Raw genomic sequence first — 21208 nt, 5'->3', positions numbered from 1 at the left:
GAGTCACTCGTTAAGGATTGCAAAAGCATTGTAAAAGGTAAGGCGAGCTAAACAGAACCATCTGACTTAGAGTTATGCCAATCCTCAGCCAAACTTTATAGACACAAGGAGGTGGCAGCCAAGATTTGTTCCTTCCTGGTTGGCACAAATCAGATGACTAGCAGGGACTCAGAAGGCTTGCTCTGTAAATGGATACTTTTGTAAACTAAAAGGACACATCAATTATATTGCTACAACTTTCCTTGCTCACCCAGCACTGCCTGAGTGTGTGAGCTATGAACTGATGGAAAGCTTGGTAGAGCTATACTCAAAACTGAACGAGTCCCTGTCCTTCCTAGATGCTGGAGCAGAGCGTGTGCAGCCATCACCTTCCCCATCCTTTGAAACCCCTGCCCCTTGTTTTCACCGCTTATTGAAACTACTCATTTCTGTCCCTCTCTCCATATTCCTGGCATCTAGAGCATGGTTTCTCAGTGAAGATTTGTGAAGCAGCTACCATGCTTTCATGGTTCTAGATGCCGCTGATACCCGGATCTATTACCAAAGGCTCAATGGGTTGTACAAGCCCCTCAGCCCAGCACTCCGCAGGCTGAGCCAGAAGACCCACACACCTCCAGATAGCCTGGGACACATAGTGAGACTCTTGTCTCAAAGAGATCTATCATGGCTTCAGAAATGCTAAGATGTGGGGAAAGTAGATAATCAGGAACCAAATAATTGAGTCTTTGACTGTGGCAGGTGCACACACTCTATCTACATCCCACAATGCTGCCCTGGAAAAATCTGGCTAGGGCTGCCTGGCTCCTTCACGGCAGAGCTGCCTGGCAGAGGAAGGTTAGTAAATGATCAGGAGAGGCCTGTCTCCTTCAGAGTCTGTGGGTGTTTCCCACATTCTGTGAACCATTTTCTTCACTGCTTTTGTGCTCTGGATTTGACGAGTCTCCCCAAGACTCGTGTATTGAAGATCTAGTCTCCAGTGGCTATGTGTTGCTATGGAGAAGTGGTTGGCTCACCAGGACAATAACTTCATAAATACAGGGATCCATGAGGGTCTTCATAGCTTAATGGGCTATCAGGAGGTGGAGATGACTGGTGGAAGAAAGCTATTGGGGAGGGTCTGTGAAAGAGATGTGTGGATGCTCCTGCCTCTCTGCTCCCTGGGTCTGTGAAGGAGATGTGTGGATGCTCCTGCCTCTCTGCTCCCTGGGTCTGTGAAGGAGATGTGTGGATGCTCCTGCCTCTCTGCTCCCTGGGTCTGTGAAGGAGATGTGTAGATTCTCCTGCCTTTCTGCTCCCTGGCTGCAAGGATGTGAGTAGCCCAGCCCCAGCCCATCCTCTCTACCATGTTACCTTGATGCCCTGCCTCACTCAGGCCCAGAGCAATGAAGACAGCTGGCGAAAACTGTGTAACCACGAGGAAAAAAAAAAAAAACTTTTCTCTTTGCCAGCTTTGGTATTATGTGCCCTTAATCTTGATGATTAAGAGGCAGAGGCAGGGGGATCCCTATGAACCCAAGGCTAGCCTGATCTAAATGTCAACCAGGGGTACACAGTGAGACCTTTTCTTTTAAAATTTTTTTTCCTTAGGCATTTTGTCACAGTGACACATCATACAAACCAGATCTGCCTCCTGGAGCACTCTCTCTCTCTCTCTCTCTCTCTCTCTCTCTCTCTCTCTCACACACACACACACACACACACACACACACACACACACACACTCACAGACACACTCACACACATACACATGCTCACACACTCACATATACACTCTCTCACACACTCACACACTCTCACACACTCACACACACATACACACATATACACACACACACACACACACCCCAGATTTGAATTCAGCTCTTATGCCAATTTAGAGGCCTCTTTTGGTCAAGTGTGTAGGGAACCATACATAGACTCCTCTCTAGCCATGAAAGTCCTGCATGGATCTAGACATATGTAGCTCAGAGTCCCAACCGCCCTATGCCAAGTTCATTTTCCTTCTTAGGCTTAGGCATCCAGAATAGGCCTGCTTCCTGGGAAACTGGTGCTTGGCTGAAGTGACCTTGGCTGTACAGACAGATACATGGTGTCTAAGTGCCAAGAAAGCACCAGGAAATTAGATCCACCTTCACATTGGTCTGAAGGGCGAAGCCAGAAAAAGCACCACTGGGCTGGGGAGGCTCTTGTGTGTTTTGTCTAATTCTTCCCTTCTTAAAAAGAAATATCCTTTGCTTAATCAGAATATAAGAGGATATCTACTGGCCATAAAGCCAGCCTGAGAGAGAGAAAGAGAGAGAGAGAGAGAGAGAGACCACACGGGTGCATTGGCTGCTCAAGTGTTATTAGGTATTGGCATAGACAAGGGCGTGACTTTTAGCTTTGAGCTAGACTCTACATGGACTATCTTCTTTTGATCCTCACCACAGCCCTATGAAGCCTGGGATAGTTCTCAAACTTGAGTAGACACTAGACTCATACAAAAGGCTTGCTAAAATGATGGCTACCTAGAAGATTTCCTGATTGGTGGGTAGGCCCAGGGCAGGGTTAAGAATTTGCATATCTAACAGTCTCAATGATGCTGATGGTGTTGGCCTAAGGCCCATGCTTTGAGACACACCAAGCTAGATGTTTCACTCCCGGGTTTATAGCTGTGGACAGAGCAGGCAAGTTACTTCCTAACATCAGCCATCCAGATAGTGGCCTAGTGGATATGCCCAACGTCTGATGGCTCTCGAGTCTCCATATTTCTACACTCCAGTTTTCTGCCAACTACCAGCTACAGTCATCACACCCAATGGTAGGAATGAATACTGCCACCTCTGTCCTCTCACTTGGATAGTAAGGCCAGTGGTAGACGCAGGAATCTGGGAAGCTTCAGACCTCCAGAACACCATTAAACCCCAATTCTGCAGCCCAGGAAAGATGAGGGCCATTGCAAGTGGGCAGACCACACCACATCCCAACAGACCCTGCATGTCACAGCTTTAATTAACAGTAACTGGGACTAGAGCCCAGATTTAATAAATGAGAGTGGGTCAGATTGCTGGCCTCAGGGAAATCCCCCAATACAGGGACAAGGTTCAGTTCTCTAATAGGAAAAACATGCCTGGCCTTTTCCAGCTCTCTGAAGAGTACTTTGGGCCTCTTATTCATGCTCAGGATGGCAGCTGTGGGACACTGGAGAAAGACATGCACCCCCTTAATTAAATCTGCCTTGTAATTGCGAGTGCCCCCAGCTGCCATTTTCGGCCCTTCCTCTGGCTTCAACAGGCCTGCTTTTATTACTGCAGTTTGGGGGTCGGACCACATGGGTCTCCATCTCTGCTTTAGGATTAAAAAGTAACATTTGCTTCCCAGCCTCCTTTCCTGTGTTCCGTTTCTGTTGGTCATACAGTCTAAGAAGGATTTAAGGAGCGTGCAGCGCCCCAGGGCCCATGTGTTGGCAGCAGCTCTGTATTCCAGCAGAGGCAGGCAGAGGGCAGGTGGAGGCAGGGCTGGAAAGACGTGAGGGATGTGAATGCATTGTCTGCGGCTATGGAGGATCCCATATGATTTCCTCCCGTTCATGTGTGCGCAGGGTGAGCATGTGCATGTGCGTCCACATGGACGTAGAAGAGAGTCGGTCTCAATGGTCCCTCTTGAGACTCTGTCAAGATTGTTTTTTGAGACAAGGTCTCTCCCTGGGACCTGGGGCTAGCCAGTTAGGCTAGGCTAGCTGGCCAGTAAGCCCCGAGGATCTGCCTGCCTCTGTCTCCTCAGCACTTGGGTTACAAACACGTCATGACCTCCAACTCTTCTGTGGTTGCTAGACATGGAACTCAGGCTTTCATGCTTGTATGGGAAGCGCTTTACTGAATGAGCTACCTCCCCAACCCTCCAAAGGCAACTCTTTAGGATGGAGAATCCATTATGGGGTAGGCATAGAACTAGGAATGCATGGCAGGAACTGGGACACACCAAATCTTCCCCAAGCCTAAGCTGTCCAAGCTAACACTGAGCTGGGCGAGAAGAGCTATGTTCTACTGCAAGCAACCACCGCCCTCCAACACAGCCAGGACCCACTGATCCCAGACGCACATGTCAAGATCGAGAGGCTAGCTTTACAGATGCTCTGTGGGCACTGACCTGGAAAGAGGTGAGAATCTCCAGGGGAGGCTTTGGTGTCCACATTTCCCAGTGTTATGATGAAAGTTCATCTTAATAGCCCGAGTCTCTTTCTAAGCCTAACTCAAATCTGCAGACAAGCAAACCCAATATCTGGTACCACTGGAGATCATGACCACTCTCTGCTCTTGGTTCATTATTTTCAACACTGACATTCCTGTTGGGTTACTCCACTGTTTCAAACACACTGGATGGGGTGTATGTGTGTGTGTGTGTGTGTATGCGTATGTCTGTCTAAGTATGTCCACGTACATGCTCATACACATACCATACTGCATGTGTAGATTGTCAGACTTGGCCATAGGCACCTTTGCCCACTGAGACATCTCTCTGGCCCACAATGGCATTTTTGTTGCTGTTGTTTTTTTTAACATAAGGCTAGCCAAACCTACCTACTAGAGAAAAACAACTCTACCCGCTAGCTGTACATTTTCACTTTTTGCATTGACTCTAATGTATACACAAGCAAATGCATGCATCATAAGCCAACAGCTTGGTGGATTTTCATAAACTGAACACTGTACCCATGCCAAGGAACTGCGTATACCCACCTACCCCTGATGCCACTTCCCAGCCACCTCCTCCTCACTGCCCACAGGACACCCAGTCTTTTGACTTGCAGCCCCAGATTTGCTTTAGCAGGCTGGAGTTTGCCCTCTGCTCACATGACAGCCTGACTTTGCAGGTCAGTCACTCAGCAGCTGATCAGGTAAAGTTACCCAGCTCTACAGGGCTGACTGGGCACTGGCTTAAAGTGGAGGTGGGCAGGGGCTCCATCACCTTTCCTCTCTCATGATCAAGCCTCAAAAATTCTAAAGCCATCTCAGGAACAGAGAAGGGATGGAACCTGGGCCATCATAACTGGAAGATAATCCTGTGTCTGGAGATCCACCATGAGGTCAACATGATGGCTCAGTGCCAGGGACAGCAGTTTAAAAAAAAAATCCCATATACTTCTACAAGTTCCACCATGTGCAGAGGCAGTGGGAACCTGGAACAAGGGGATTCAGTGTAGCTGTGTGCTGGGTTCTGAACCCTGAAGAAACCAGCACGTGGCACTGGTTGGACTTGTCACGTTCTGTTCAGCCCTTACTGCTGAGAAACCATTTCCTGCCAACACCAGTGCTGAGCCTGCTGTCTACCTGGGTGACTCTGGGTACAGAGGCCAACTGCCAGTTGCCGGCCTAGGCCTGTTCCCTCCTGAGCTGTCCTCATTCTGTCCCCCAGCTCACATCCCCACTGAGGGATGACTGTGCACCCCTAATCGAAACCAGCTTTGGGCTGGGTTTGTAGCCCAGGGGTAGAGTACAAACACAAAGCCCCAAGTTTAATCCCAGTGACACATAAATTGGACATGGTAGCACAAGCCCGTAATCCCACCTTTCAGGGGGTAGAGGCAGGAGAATTGGAGTTCAAAGTCATCCTTGGCTACATAGTGAGTTCTGGGGGGCCAGCCTGGGCTAAGAAGAGACCCTATCTCAAACATCAAAACTGAGTCTAGGTCTCCCAATGTTCTCGCCATGTGTCATCAGATTCATCATCCAAGAGCCGTTCTAATGGCACAGTGCAGATGGCAGGGGTTTGCCCAGGGCTAGTGGAAGACCAGCTCTGGGCCAGGCCTCATGGCTACTCAAAGAAGTCTGTCCTGGAACAATGCTCACTACAGCTAATGTGACAGTTCCCTGTTCCCTCCTCATTTTGTCTGAAAGTTGGGGGGCTGTAGCAGAGACCCAGAGAGCCCTATAGAGACTTGACTTGTATATGAAATGCCAGCAGAAGTGGTGGGGTCAAGTGAGTGCTAACTCTCTGGCTAGAAGGATCTTAGGAAGTGTCTGGATATGGTCCTTTCAGGGTGTGCATGAGACTCCGGGGCTTGGAGTAGGACTCAGTGGGCAGTGCTCATCTAGATTCTAGACCAATGGCTCTCAACCTTCCTGATGCTGTGACCTGTTAAGACAATTCCACATGTTGAGCTGAACCCCCAGCCATAAAATTATCTTCATTGCTACTTCATAACTGTAATTTTGCTAGTTATGAATCTAATGTACATATCTGATATCCACGATATCTCATCTGCACCTCCCGTGAAAGGCTTGTTTGAACCGCCAAAGGGTCATAACCCACAGGTTGAGAACCTTTGTTCTAGAGGCTTTGCATTAGATCCTCAACACCGCAAAAGGACATAAGTAAATCTATATCTTGGGGAATATCTTTAAAAATACAGGCTTCTCAGGTCTCTCCTTACATTCCGGCGGAATCCAGAAGCCTGCATTTTCAGAAAGCATTCCAGAAGTTTCTAACGTAGCTGAGGCCAAGACACAACCTGAGGAACACTAATCTATACAACTCCATCCTCAGGTTGCAGATGGGGAAAATGAAGCCTAGAAGGGCCCAAATAGCTTACTGAGAGTCACAGAATCCATGTACGCATCCTCCACTGTGCTATACACAAGCACACACACGCAGGCACACGTGCGGGCACACACAGAACCTGTCCAAGGGACTGACTCTTCCTTTGGTGGACTCTCACCCTGACCTTTTGTGAGGTAAGTGTGAAGACAGGGAACAAAGCAGTCTTCACAAAAGCCCAGCACCTTCCTGTGTCCTTCCTATGGGCCCAAGTGTCTTCTTAAACCCAGATGTGCTCCCTCCCCCGCCATCATGCACAGAACAAGGCAGAACTTCCTGACCTCCACTGCTTGACACATTCTTTCTGACCTCCAAACCCATGACTCTTCTACAAAGCCTTCTTCATGCACTTCCTTCCAATTCCAGTTGCTTGCTTTCCCATCTCTGCCCATGTGATGCCCTTGGCACCTGGGCCAACAGCACTTCTTCCACCTTGCCCATCCTCCCATTCTTTTAAGGCCGACATAGAAATGTGGTTCCTTCAGGAAGTCTCTTCACCTTCCAACCCCGGTCTCTCCTCTGACAATCAGAGCACTGGGCCATTCATTTGCAATCTGCTGTTACTACCTATTATGTTCTGCTTTGAATTATGAACTTTCGTAATTCCCAGCTACAGAGCTCAGCATACCCTTCTAATTACCCACCCACCTAGTAACGTTCCTTGCACGTAATAAGTACATAAAGGACGTTAGTAATAGTGGAGCTATGCAGGGCTGGTGGGGGGAGAGGGGACGAGTGGCTGGAGGCTTGGCTTTTGGTTCAGTGACTTTCTTAATGCTTCCTGGCTACCCAAAACTTCCAGAGCTAATCTTTGCACACCAAGGTCAGACTTCCCTACGGTATGCTTCTTCTGCTCTCATAATCAGCTTTCCTGACTGTCACCACCATAGCCATTGAATCTCCTGGCTTCAACACTGGCAGAACACTTCTGCTCTCCAGGGTCAGTGAGGTCACTTCTACGCGCAGTGGACTCCGTCCATATCAAAATATCACTAACTTTCCTATACTGGCCAGAAGGCCAGGTACCTGTCTTCCTATTCCCACTCCAGCCGGTGGTGAGGTTGCCAGTTCACCGCAACAGTGTAGCCCTGCCAACTGTCTGACAAGCTGGCCAAACCGGCTAACATGTTCTTGACCCAGCCTCCCCTGAAGTCCTGGACCATATGTCACACAGGACAAGCCTCACTGAAGACTGACCATCATCTCTGCATCCACGACTTGCTTTCAACATGGCCACAAAAAGTTAATTTTGGAATCATTAACAGCTTAAGTTCTAGGGCCTGAGCCAAACTTTCAGAAAAGAGGCCTTTCTTCTTTGTTGAAGTATACATGTCCTATGAGGAGGAAGGGTTCCCTCCTGCCAGGGCCCCTGCACCTGGAGGTCTGGGAGAAATCCTTAATGGAATTTGGAAGTCTTAATCCTGAGTCTCACAGTTCAAGTGTCTAGTGCAGGTTTCCTACTTGGGGAAAATTCAGAATGTAACTCCCACGAGGAGCCTCTTCCAACAACGCCAGCCCAGCTTTTCCCAATCTTCATCAAGCTTCCCAATAACCTCCGTCAAGCTTCTAGTTTTCTTATTAAGACATTCATGTCCTAAGACAGACAGACAGACAGACAGACAGACAGACAGACAGACAGACAGAAGAGAGAGAGGCCTTGTGTTAGAGGCCTCAGCACAGCAAAAGTACATAAATAAATAAATCTATATCTTGGGGAATGTCTTTAAAAATACAGGCTTCTCAGGTCTCTCCTTACATTCAGTTGGAACCCAGAAGCCTGTATTTTCAGAAAGCATTCCAGAAGTTTCTAATGTAGCTGACACCAAGACACAGTCTAACCTACACAACTCCATCCTCAGGTTGCAGATGGGGAAAATGAAGCCTAGAGGGGCCCAAACTTACTGAGAGTACCAGAATCCATGTACACATCCTCCACTGTGCTATACACAAACGTACACATGCATCCACATATATACATATATATAAAAACATTTAGAATCTCAACTTACCAACATAAGTCCACTTGGATCCTGTAAAGAACAGAGGGAAACAGATAAGTACAACAGAGCTGAAGGAGGCGAAGAAGAAACTCCACATCTAGTTTTCAAATGGGTGAGGCTGAAAAGGAAGTCAGTGCCCCCAAATAAGAACTTCTGACTTAGAGCCAGAACACATGTCTCCTTGGAGCTGTGCTCCACACAGAGCTCAGGATGGGGAGTTTACGGGGGTGGTTGTGGACTCAGTAAGGGGCTTCTGGAATAGATGCTATCCCCAGACAGGTTAGAAAAGCCAAACATTATTAACTGGACAGGGAATTCCAAGTGACTTGAAACTCCAAAGTAATCAATGTGTTGGTTCAGTGGAAGCTCTCTCTCTCTCTCTCTCTCTCTCTCTCTCTCTCTCTCTCTCTCTCTCTCTCTCTCTCTCTCTCTCTCTCTCTCTCTCTCTCTCTCTCTCTCTCTCTCCCTTCTCTTCCCTCTTCCAGTGGGCTCCTCACAATGGACCAGACACTCATGTGTTCTATCCCCTCCTCTGCTGGAAACACTATTTAGCATCTTGCTTTTTTTCACTCAACACCATATCCTGGAGAACTTTTCACATCAGTACCCAGAGAGCAGAAATGAAAGACGTTGTCCCCCAAGGGAGCTGCCATCCTCATCTGAGTTTCAATGCCAGCCCTGGTAGGGATGTGGAGGAAAAATCCTGCCAGGAATATAACCCAAGCCACCCACCACCTCCCACTCCACACCCTTCATAGCACACAGGTCCCTCGTTCCCACATCAAGGGATATTTTTAAGCAGTTGTTGCAGGACTCTGCTCTTGTCTCCCAGCCTGCCCACCTTCACCCTCCCTCAGGAAGAACACTGCTTCCCCCAAAGCTGAGATGAGTCTCCCTGTGCACTGGGGGACTCCTGAGCACACTTTGACTGTCATCTCTGAGTGTCTCTAGCTGGGAGCAGGAATGTCCTACTCAAGCCAATGGTGGTTTCTAAAAACTGAAAGAGAACCTTGCCTTTTCATTTCTTTCTTTCTAATGTTGCTATCACCTCTCCCCCCCCCCATTGTTGCTATTACTGCCCTGTTTCATTTCTTTGCCTGTGTGTTAATTTCATTTTTAATTTCCAAATTGATAATTTTATTCAATGAGACATCTGGACACAGTTTAGAGTCAGATGGTTCTGCAAAGCTTCTTAACAGATATCCCCCCACCCAGTCACCTGCCATTTACTCACTTCCCAGAATGTTTTGGGGTTCTTTTGAATGACTCTGAGTATTTTCTCTATACCTTTTGAAAATATATTTATATTGTCCCCGTTCAGGCTTTGTAGACTCCAGCACTATTTACAGACATCCCACCTTGAAAGAGAAGAGAATAGTTTTCACAGGTGATGTAAAGTGACCTGTCATAGAGAGACGATGTGCCAACTACGAGTCTCAGCATGGTTATCACTCATGTACCATGTTCCCATGAATTTCAGGAGCTTCCTAAGAAGGTAGCGGTTGAGCTCTTCCCAGAATAGAACTATTACCTTTCCAAAAAAAAAAAAAGTTGAATTGGGGCAGCTCAGCAGTGCCTGTTGGGACCTGCAAACCTGGTTGGCACTGGGCAGGGAGATGCCCTGAGGAAAGGGCATCTAGCAAAGTCAAGCCAGGGGTCCTGCCTTGCCTGCTCCCTGCCTTGGGTGCTAGCAGCTTCCAGGAGCTGATGACACTGCATCCAGGCAGAGCAGGCTCAACAAAGTTCACGGAACCAGCCCTCAGCCATAGCAACAAAGAACACCATGCTGTCTCCAGAACACCTTCAGCTTCACCTTGTGCTCCTCCCACCCCTGGACTGAGGGCTTTTCTTAGGCATTTACTGGTGTCAGCTTTGACAAATTTCAACCCCCAAGTATCAGGCAGGGCACACTTGGACCCCCTTACTCAGCTAACCCTCCAGCCCCAACCTTGTTTTAACTGGTCTTCTGTCCACCTCAGGGAGTGTTGTTTGACTTTACCCCCTACCCCAGGCAGTCGAGAAACCTGCCCAATAAATATCACTATAAAAGCTTAGGACTTAGGGGTGGCTAAGACGGCTCCATGTGTGAGATAAAGTGGAGCTTTGGGGCAAGCTCCCTCTAACGCAGTTTGGAGAATGAGGAGGACATGAAGGGGTGGGGTGGGGGGCAGGAGGCAACAAAGAAGAGAATGGGGAGCCCCAAACTTTCAAAAAAAATCAATATAGTCCTTCTCTCCTTTGTGTGAAGTGCTTGGTGCTAAAACGACTCCTGGTGAACTTCAGTCTCCATAGATTTCTTGAGAGTTAGCGGTTAAGCCAAAGTTAGCAGTTTTCAAAATTGACCCCCACTTCTGTGGGACTTCTCCCACATTCTACTTCTTCCTGACTGCATGGGGAAGGTGACAGTAGGCAGAGCCTGCCAGCCAGTAGATGAAGATTCAGTAAAGGGGTAGTACCTGGTGTGGTCCTCCTGGAGGCAAGGAGTGCAGAACTCGGATACCGTTGGGCAGGAGCAGTGCTCTCTCCCTGCTGCCTGGCCAGGGGGAATCATTTTTCAGCCACTGTGGTCACTTTTGTTCCCTTCTATTGCAACCCAAGAACTGTACACCCACAAGAATCGCCACAGCGCGGGGATGGGGGTGGCATCGACTCAGGCAGGACCCAGTCCCTCACCTCCGTAAGGAAAGGAGCTGAGGGTGAGGCAGGCTAAAGCTTGCTTTCCTTTTCTTATTCCAAAGGAGTTAATTATCCAGGCTTTGGACATGAGCCCACAATGCAGGCTCCTCTTCCCACCTCAACCTGACACCCTACTCAGCACCCTTGCCCTTCGGGTTTCAGCCCCTTATTACAATTAGAAACAAGGCACTGTGCACACTAACATGTAGGTTTCGGTGTAGCAGAGTTCTCTAGGGGAAAGACAGTGATTAACGGTGGGCTCCATTATCCCCTTGACCCCGAGGTGAAGGCTGCTGGTTAGTTGACTCTCTGAGGGTTCTGAAGATTAACCAGACTCCCCTTCTTGCGGATCACAGCACACAGGAAGACAGTCCTTTCTCAGCGCTCTGCACGTGGTTCCGGGATCCTGGCTAGTAAGTTTCCAAGCCCCATCTCCAGAGTTAGTTAGTAGTGCTCAGAAAAGAGGCAAATGAGTAACTACAACTGTGCCCCAAGCACCATTAAAAAGGCAACGTGCCTCCACCTAAACTCAGCAAACGGTGCATCCTAAACGATCTCAAAGCTAGCATCCTTTCTAACGTGCTAGGAGGCACACAGCAACTTCCCAGCTCGCTCAGTAGTAATTTTACTTTATCTTGCAAGCGCCTGGCAGAAATCCTCTGCCCAGGCGAGGCTGTGTGCACAGGACTTTTTTTTTTTTTTTTGTAAAACAAGCAGAAACTTTACCGTTGAGTGGGGCTGAGCTGGAAGGCTGCTCCTTAAGGATCACCAACAGGAGGACGACAGTCGCGCCGCGCAGGCTGCGGTGGGGCATCTTTGTCCCGGCGACTCAAAGCTGCCACTTGCTTTGAGCTGTGGAACGCTGGCAGCGGCGCACCAGCCCAGCGTGCACGTAGCCTGGGACCAAGGCGTGCACGTCGGTTGTGTCGACTCGTGGCTGCCTCTAGGCTGCTCTTTTATGCCGCGACTCAACCCTAAACATGATGTCATCATGCAGGAGGGCGGAGCAGAACGCCCAGCCTACCCGAGAGCAGGAGCCCCAGGTCCGAGGTGAGTTGAGGTCCTGACTTAAGTGGTCCTCAGCGGCTCACAGGGCTTACCTGGGCAGCCAGTTCTTGCAGGGAGGTATGGGAAGTCAGGGACCCATGCAGCACTCAGCTTCCCTAGATGTGACTGTTGTCTGTCACTGCCCTTCCTTGAAAGCCCCAACCATAGGATGCTGTTTGGGCCAAAGCTTCATTTAGGGCCTGAATGCTTCTGCCTGGTCTGGATGGGTTAGCCAAGTAGCTGCGAATTGCACAGCACATCCAGATTAAGCTCTTCTCAGTGAAACCACAAAGAGACTGGGAATCGGAAACTGAGATAAAGAGATTCACAAGAATGAGTCGCTTTACTTGGCGATTAGCATTTCCCCTAGGAGGAGGCATGCAGACAAGGCTCACTCCTTGTGCAATTCACAGGATCCTCAGGAGGAAGCAGGTGGCGAAGGTGCCCTCTCCAAAGTAGTGGTGAAAGAAAAGGACTCCCTTCATTACCGAGTGTCTAAAAGCATCAGAGACCAGGCTAGGTGTGGTGTGGATCAGTGGCCAGGCTGTTTCCAACACTGGTCTACCACCTGTTGCTACTCCTGACCACTTTTCTCCCATCTCTGCCTGCTTTGCAGTATGCGCACTTACAATCTAGACAAGAGCACGTTGGTCTGATCACTTTCGTGTCTAGCCCATGTGGAACTGGATCTTACTGGCCTCCTATTACTTCCTATACCTTCTGTTTGTTATTCCCACCCCTGAGATGGTTGCTGTTTCCCTGGCTCCTCCATGTGTCTCTATACTGCCTCAGGTATGGGTCTTGGTTTCCTGCTCCTAGTAACCCTGGTCTCCTACTGCCTACACATATGAAACAGTACATAACCCCTAAGTTTGTAACCTGGCCCACCATGCCCTCTTCTCTGGGCCAAGGCAACCAACCCAGCCCTCCCCCTTCTCTTGTCTGTTCTGGCACTCAACCTATATAGACTCAAGTTGGCCTTGGTGACCAAAGAAGCCACTTGTTCACTTACAACCTGGAGAGACTGAGCAGCCCAGAACCACCAGGAAGCAGGTGTCGCCTGTATTTCAAGGGGTGTTACTGTTCTCTGCCTAACAGCTCAACTATTGTATGGGTAATAAAGGGCTTGAAATCTCTTCAAGGAAGTTGTTACAATGACAATTTTGTCACAAGCATTTCCAGACCTCAATAAGCTTAAGGGTGACCTTTTCTCTGAGATAAACGGCCTTCAGTGAAGTCTGGGGTGGCCTAGACAGTATTGTTAAAAGGAGCAGAAGGCCCAGAGATACCCCTGCATGTTCAGAGATGTGGATTCTGGGCCCAGAGACTGAAGCCTTGACTAGTCCAAGGCCACTGGGCCATGCCCACCACTGGCCTGTGCCACTCCCATGCCAGGTGTTTTTCAGCATGCCAGAAAGTGCTCAGTTCAGCTTCTCCTCAAACGTTCACTTTAAAAAGGACCCCTGAAGATGGAGGGAAGAAAGGAGGATAGGGTGGATTTAGTCAAATAGTAAGACCAGATTATAAACTAGGAGCCACAGAGAGAAAGCTTGTGATGTTCATCAAGTGTCTCTACCAGATAGCTGGCTAATTAGTGAAGAATGGTTAACAAGAGGGAATCAAGAATATAAGCTGAAGCTTGGTGTCGGTTATACCTAAAGTCCCAGCACAGGGGGAATCTCTGGGCTACACAGTGAAACCTTGTGTTAACAAGAAAAAGGCAGAATAATGTGGGAGGAGATAATAAAGAGATGGCTCAGAGGGTGAAGCTGCTTGCTGGGAAAACCTAATCACCTGAGTTGATCCTTAGATCCCACCGAGGAATCTAAAGGAGAAAACTGACTCTTTCAAGTTGTCCTCTAACCTCAATATGTATGCCAAAGCATGCTTGCCTCTTAGCCACACACACACTGATGATGATGATGATGATGATGATGATGATGATGATGATGATGATGATGTTTTTAAAAAGAGAAGGACAGGTGTGGTGGCACATGCCTTCAATTCTTACGTTCATGAAGCAGGGAAAGATGGATCTCTGTGAGTTTAAGACTAGCCTGGTCTACATAGTGAGCTCCAGACCAGCCAAAGCTACATACTGAAACCCCGTGTCAAAAGTAAGAGAAAGAGAGAGAGAGAGAGAGAGAGAGAGAGAGAGAGAGAGAGAGAGGAAAGGAGAGAGGGAGGGAGGGAGGGAGGGAGGGAGAGAAAGAGAGAGATGGGGCAGAAAGAATTGCCATAAGGAGTTAGAGTGAATCTGAGGGGGAAGAATACTTGTAAAGCATCAGAAACGGGAGCAGCAAATTGAAATGTGTAGAAGGACCAAACTTCACCAGCCATCAGGCTGAGCAACGCACCCCTCACCAGTCTGCAGTCTCAACTCTGGGTATCTTTTCCCTGTTTTCTGAAACTTATTACAAGTGAGGACCAGCTTTGACATCATCAGACAGGGCCGTTACCAGCCAAAAATAGCCTAGTACTCCTTGATTTGGTGTGAAGCAAATGTGGCACCTGGCCATCACATGGACCCGGGGAACAGCGCTTGGTTAGAATGTTGTATCTAAACAGACCCAAAGGCCAGGTTAGAGAGGGAAAGTGCCATGGAGAGTGGAGAAACAAACACCAATTTGCTGCCTAGAGGTCTGGACTGAGGCGGCTATGGTCCCACTTCATGCCAATGGTGCTGTCTATAAGACGGGTAAGCCCTGTCCCCGGGGCTCCTGACAGAACCTATGTATGGCTAGAAGGAAAGATGAGCCAGTGAAAGGTTTTTGCTCACTCACTCATTGATTGATTGATTGATTCATTCATTCATTCATTCATTCCGTGGAAATATTTTTGTCCATTCATTCACCTTCTGTGTGCCAGGAACTGTGTTAGGTAAGCGTGGTCTCACACGCATGACAGGAGTTATGATTGGAGTGGTGCGGTGGGAGGTAGGCATGTGACCCAGAAGGCCTCCTTCTGTCCTGAGTGCTGACAGAAGACATCATCGGTGTGACATCAGATCCCATGACTTCACACACTTTTGGGAATAAGAGCAGCTGCAAGGATCCTCTGCCAAGGCAGGTGCCACCGGGCCTTCGCCAGTTCCATAAGCCTTTCGGGTGGAATCGCTAGGTGTTGAGGGCTTCATGTCTCCTATTGAAAGTGTACATAGGAGTCAGAGAGGATGTGTACACGTGTGTGCAGGTGCCCAAGGAAGTCAGAAGAGTGTGGGAGAGCCCTGGAACCGGAGCTGCCCGTGTGGGGGCTGGGAACGTCCGCCTTGAGCACAGCATGTGATTTCAACCACTCTCCAGCCCCAAGAATTTCATTTCCTAAGCTAGAGATGAGATCCGTAAAGATTGTCACTTAGCTGGGGAATTCTCCTTTATATGGAGCTGAAGGAAGGGCTGTGTGGAGGAGAATTAAGCTTGATTGTCTCCTGTTTGCGGGACAGTGTGTGGCTCTTTATTCTTAAAATCATCTGCGGGGTAGCATTAGATTTTGGGAATCTGAGGCTTGCAGATCAATCCTTTTTTTTTTTTTAAACACAGATTCACAAGAGTATACTCTTGACCCAGATAATTCTATCTCAAGACCAAAGCAGGCTTTTCTATGGCTATCCCATCACTGCTTCAGATGGAGTTGTTTTACTTTTAGTTTCCTCTGAGATGTGATTCTCTGATTTTCTAGACGGTGTAGTTCTGTATTTTCTGATTAGAGGCAAGGTGTGTCGTCAGTTCTAACGATCCATTCTCAGTAGAGGACAAGGCCGTGTCTTCCTCGCCAAGCCCCGTAGGCAGAGATGGAGACAGAGCACCCCTTGATGAACAAGGCATCGGATGGAATGTGATAGAGGGAACTTGAGACCTCAGGGCTCTGACTCCACACTTCTCCAGCAGAGGAGGAGAACATAAGCCCTCTGCACAGCTCCTTGTTCTGTTAATGAGCTGAGCTTCAACCAGAAAAGAAAGAAGGGGGGAGGGAGACAAAGGAGAGGGATGGGAGGGGGCAGGAGGAAAGAAGAAGGGAAGGGAGACTAAGCTGCCTCTAACTGGGCAGACTTCTGTGCCCAAACTTGTGCAGGCTCATTGATACAGATGTGAGAATGTAGTGAGTTTTACAGCTTTGTTCACACCATGCAGCAAGGGCATGGCTTCATAACCTCTATGTGAACTGCAGCCACTCTGCTCGGTTTCAGGCAGGATCAGTAAGAGGACAGTGTGACCCAGAGGAAATAGTGCCAAATTCCTGTGTATGCCTCTGTTTTCTGACCTCTTAGCTGGGACAAGCATGTCTAATCCCATACAAGTTTGGGCCTATATGTGTGAAAGTGCTTTGGAAAAAACATCAAATAAATCTCCCTTTGTAGGTGTCTTTCTGTGTCTGTCTGTGTTTGTGCCTGTGTCTGTCTGTCTGTCTCTGTCTCTGTCTCTGTCTCTATCTCTGTCTCTGTCTCTGTCTCTCTCTCTGTCTCTCTCTCTCTCTCTCTCTCTCTCTCTGTCTGTCTCTCTCTCTCTGTCTGTCTCTCTCTCTCTCTCTGTGTCTCTCTCTCTGGCATTGCTCCTAAGAGTGAGGTTGGAATAAAAGGAAGTTTGTAGAATCTCAGCCTTAATTTTCTAATCTAAGAAAATGAAAACTGGATTCCTGGATTCCAGTGTGGAAATTCTAAGCCCATTACTGCCTCCAGTTACCATGGTGAGGCTGGCTCAGTTATTTGGCCATGGAATCCTTCAGCTGCTACTCCTGTTGAATGTGGAATGATGCCTGTTAATCGGTCTTTATAAAGTACTGCATAATTAATCTCAAAACCTTGAAAGTTCATAATTTATCATTTTAAGAGAATGAACCTTACCTCTTTCCAGGTGTCTAGAAAATCATGGTGAGCTGACATGAAGCTGGCTCGAGAGATAGCATTTAACCATTGTAGCTCGGGTTTCTTGCAGACACCTCTCCCTGCATACCTGCTGGCTGGATCCACTCTCCTCTAACCTCAGGAGTCTCAGATCCTGTTCTTGGAATTGTGCCAAAGCATCTTCTCTCTTCACAGTGCAGGGACAGCTCACATTCCAGGAAGCTCATAAGTGAAACATAAATCAAACAGTCCTATTATCAAACCCGGCAGCTTTTACTGCCAGACAGACAGAAAGGCACAGGGGGAGAAAGAACTTAGATTTGCATCTCCACACCACTCACTGTCCTACATGGCCTTGGGTGAGCAACCTTCTGTCTGAGGAGTGGGGACAGTATCTCTGTAACACCTCCACCCCCACACCACCCCCGCACTCAGGAGCCTGTAACAGGAAGAACACACACTCACAGAAAGCCTGGGCTTTACAGAAAAACATCACTTCAAAAATTCAAAATGATAACAATAATTTAAAATATCAAAGATACGAAGGCTATAGTAAGTATACCCCACAGAACCATAAAGAAGTAATATAATATACTAGGCATATTTAAATGTGGCACAGGGGCACACTTAACACTACATAGATGTAGTTCTCTTAAAAGTCTTGCATGGCTGAAGGAGGAAGAGGCCAGCCCTTTTGTTCCATAACCCCATACTTGGTCACCAACTTCCGTGAGTCCTCAGGGATGATGAACAGGCAAAACTTCCAGATAAAGTTTTCCCGGGGTTCTACACATTGGCCCTCCAAAAGTGTAGCAGATATCATCACAAACCTAATCATTCTACTGAAATAAGATGCCTTCTAGGCCAGTAGACTCATAGGCACTGTATCATAGGAAAGTCTGATGTGAGGGACTCAGAGCTGCTGCCACATAGGCTCAAAAGACGCTGGAAATGTCCTCTACACTCTACTGCACAAGTTCCCTCTTCCACACTAGTTGTCTACAATTTCAGGAGTTCATGATCTGCCCCCTCATTTTGGATATTTCCAAAGAAAACTGGCAAGCAATACCCAGTTGCCTGCATGTCAGTGTGCAACCATCCCTACTAGTGGGTTGGAGGAGCATGCCTGTGATTTTTCTTCTTCTGTTTCAACTGGAGTTGATGTGCTAAACTGGATCACCTCAATTAGTCACTGAGGCCTAACAGGGCTCAGGGCTGAGAGTCTGGGACAGCAGTCTTTACGGCTGGCTTTGCAGTATGGATAGACAAAGATGAGTAGAGAGAGCTCCTCCCTGGACCCATCAAATTGAGTTGCCTCTTTGGCCAGCAGCCAGCCTTGCAGGATCTAATTTCCTCACAAGCCCTGCGTTGGCTAAAAATTTGGCTGGTGGCTGGTAGGGCATCATAGTTCTCATGTGAGATGACTTGACCAGTGAACTAAGACACCTCCCAAGGAGACATGGCGTTTTGAGACCATTGGGGTAGCTATATACATCATGAAGTAACTGCTTTACACCACTCCATGTGAAGATTTGGGGGTTCTATGGTAATAACTAAGTGACTAGAATGGAACTACTGGCTAAGCATTATGGTTTGGGCCTATAACCTCAGTACTAGAGAGATAGAGACAGGAGAATTCAGAGTTCAAGGCCCGTGTTGGCTACACAGAGAGTTTGAGTCCAACCAGGGATCCGTGGAATCCTGTCTCAAAGACAAACAACAAATAGATGGCTGGTTACTAATGTTTACAGTGTTTAACAGGGATGTACAAAGCATGGTTCTGATATTGTATGTCTCTGCTTACTACCCAGGATTTTGTGAGTGGCAGAAATGATGGCACGCTACAGCCAGAGTTCCCAAAGAACGTTAAAAGAATCAGAAATTTTGAGTCCTTCAAATTTGGACTCTCTCTGCAAATTTTATTTCCTCTAGGAGCTGGGGTGACCTCAATCACACTATCTTTATGATAGGGACTTAATCCTACTTAATCCCAGTGAAAATGTGTAAAAAAATTCTTTTCTAGTACTTAGGAAGGAAGCCCACCATACTCCCTAATTACAAATTTCATTGACACCTGCAACCAGAGAGTTGCTAATGGAGGCATCGGGCATGCTTTGGAACTGCCTGGACCCATCTCACCTCTGAAAACTAAATTAACTCAGTCCCAACTCAGGGAGTAAATCAGTCAGACGTAATGAATGATGGAAATCCCAACAAAATAGCTTGTTGTTTTCTTGTTGTTGTTTGCATACGAAGCCTAGACGAGCCTTGAAAGCATCGGCTTCCTGAGTACTAAATTGCAGGCACCCATCATCGTGCCCAGCTCCTAACAGTCGCATGTGACTAGCTGCCCCTAGGAGGGAAGTGGTAGAGGAAGACAGCAGGGAAGTTGTGGAAGGAGGCATCCTCATTCCTAGCCTTGTCCAAACAAAAGAGGAGGTGCAGGACAATGAAAGGTAATTCTAGAGTCACCCACTGGAGGGGGATGGTGAGCAACATGATGATGGGGAGAGACAGGAAACAACTTTGTGGGTTGACCTGCAACAATGAAATAACTCAGCCTTGTGAGCTTTAGAAACAAAGTTATTTACATGTAACATTTTAAAGGAAGATCAAGCCCAATAATCCCTCATTCTTCATTTCCCTACACCTTGTTCTCTTTATTGTCCATGTCAATGAAAAACTCTCCTGACAACCTTGGGACAAATATGTTTTACATGTATTACATGTTACAAGAACTAACGCTGAGGATCTGGAAACACCTCTTTAATAGTTAAGAGCATTTACTGCCCATGCAAAGAACTCAGTTTGGTTCACCTCACCCACATGACCGTTCACAACTGCCTATAATTCCAGCTCCAGGAGATCCAATGCTCTCTTCTGGCCCTCAAGGGCACTACACCCATACAGGTAAACACTCATGCACATAAAAATAAATCTCACTTGAGAGGCAGGGGCAGGTAAATCTCTCTTAGTAGCCAGGCCACTAACATAGTAAATTCCAGGCCACCCAGGGTTACATAGTGAGATCACACACATACACACAGAGGCGTGTGTGTGTGTGTGTGTGTGTGTGTGTGTGTGTGTGTGTGTATTCTTTAATTTGTCTGAAGTTCATGTTTGTTTATGGTGGTATTAGGAGTTAGGAATTAAGCATAATTCTTCTATGTAGTGAGCCAGTCCCCCTACACTATCTAAGCAGCAGCCATCCCTTCCTATTGATTTGTTGGCTGCACATCAATTGCACACATATACTCATGTAAATTTACTTAGCACTTTCTTACCTTTGCTCTGTTTAAATGTTTTGTCATGTAGCTATGCTTGTTGGCCTTTCATGTCCCTCTTTCTCAACTGTATGTCTGCAATCATCAATATCATGGAAAAAGTAGCTTCCTTGTTCTTTATTTTCTATTTTTTTAATGTTTCTTTGTTGTTTTTTCTCATATTCCTTAAAATGTATAAAATATTATAACAATAAAAATAAGGATTATAAAAGTTGTTTGATATAAAACAACAATCAAATTAACAGTCTTATGTAGATGCTCGTCTACAGCAATAGTGAAAATACATTTTTCTCAATATAACTTTTAAATAACTCTAAACATGTTAGCTGTATACTTAAAAATAATACATCACTACTAGTATTTTCTTAAATGAACATGAATATATAAAGTCTTTTTGTTTGTTTTCTATTTAGTAGAGTTTAAAATCTTGGCTCTTACTGTGGTACAAGCCCAAGATAAGAACAATTTTTAGACATTGGGTTTCATTGTAATAAGGCTGTATTTCAATGTTTCAATGACCCTCACATCACCAAAGGTTTTTACCTCCATCGTAGCTAAGCTGAGAGTTGATAGCTCTGCTGATAGAAATCAATTGTAGGCTCTGTTTTTGGATACAGACTTCCTGCTATGGTCAAAGCTATTTGACTTGAGTGAGTGACTTTATTCTCAGCCCACAGAGAACAGGTTACATTCATTTAAGAAATGGTGTAGGGGGGACTGGTGAGATGGCTCAGTGGGGAAGAGCACCGACTGCTCTTCGAAAGGTCATGAGTTCAAATCCCAGC

The 21208-nt window shown here is 47.1% G+C and overlaps 1 protein-coding gene across 3 annotated transcripts in view; it reads right to left on the bottom strand.

The window, feature by feature from the left end:
* Ca12 (carbonic anhydrase 12) overlaps nt 1-12238 on the bottom strand; it is a 55408-nt gene extending 43170 nt beyond the window's left edge. Inside the window, exons 1-2 of one of the 3 annotated variants that reach the window (XM_031343909.1) lie at nt 11979-12238; nt 8586-8606 (exon numbers count right to left, since the gene is read on the bottom strand). In XM_031343909.1, the coding sequence (XP_031199769.1) occupies nt 8586-8606; nt 11979-12066 (109 nt within the window). In that variant the 5' untranslated portion in view covers nt 12067-12238. The remainder of the gene's footprint in view (nt 1-8585; nt 8607-11978) is intronic. The other 2 variants (XM_031343911.1, XM_031343910.1) reach the window with 2 other exon arrangements.
* Between the last annotated feature and the right edge of the window lie 8970 nt (nt 12239-21208).

This window comes from Mastomys coucha, unplaced genomic scaffold (assembly GCF_008632895.1).
Source record: "Mastomys coucha isolate ucsf_1 unplaced genomic scaffold, UCSF_Mcou_1 pScaffold23, whole genome shotgun sequence".
Taxonomy (NCBI): domain Eukaryota; kingdom Metazoa; phylum Chordata; class Mammalia; order Rodentia; family Muridae; genus Mastomys; species Mastomys coucha.
Note: the sequence above shows the minus strand (reverse complement) of the source record. Positions and strands in the feature narration are given on the sequence as shown.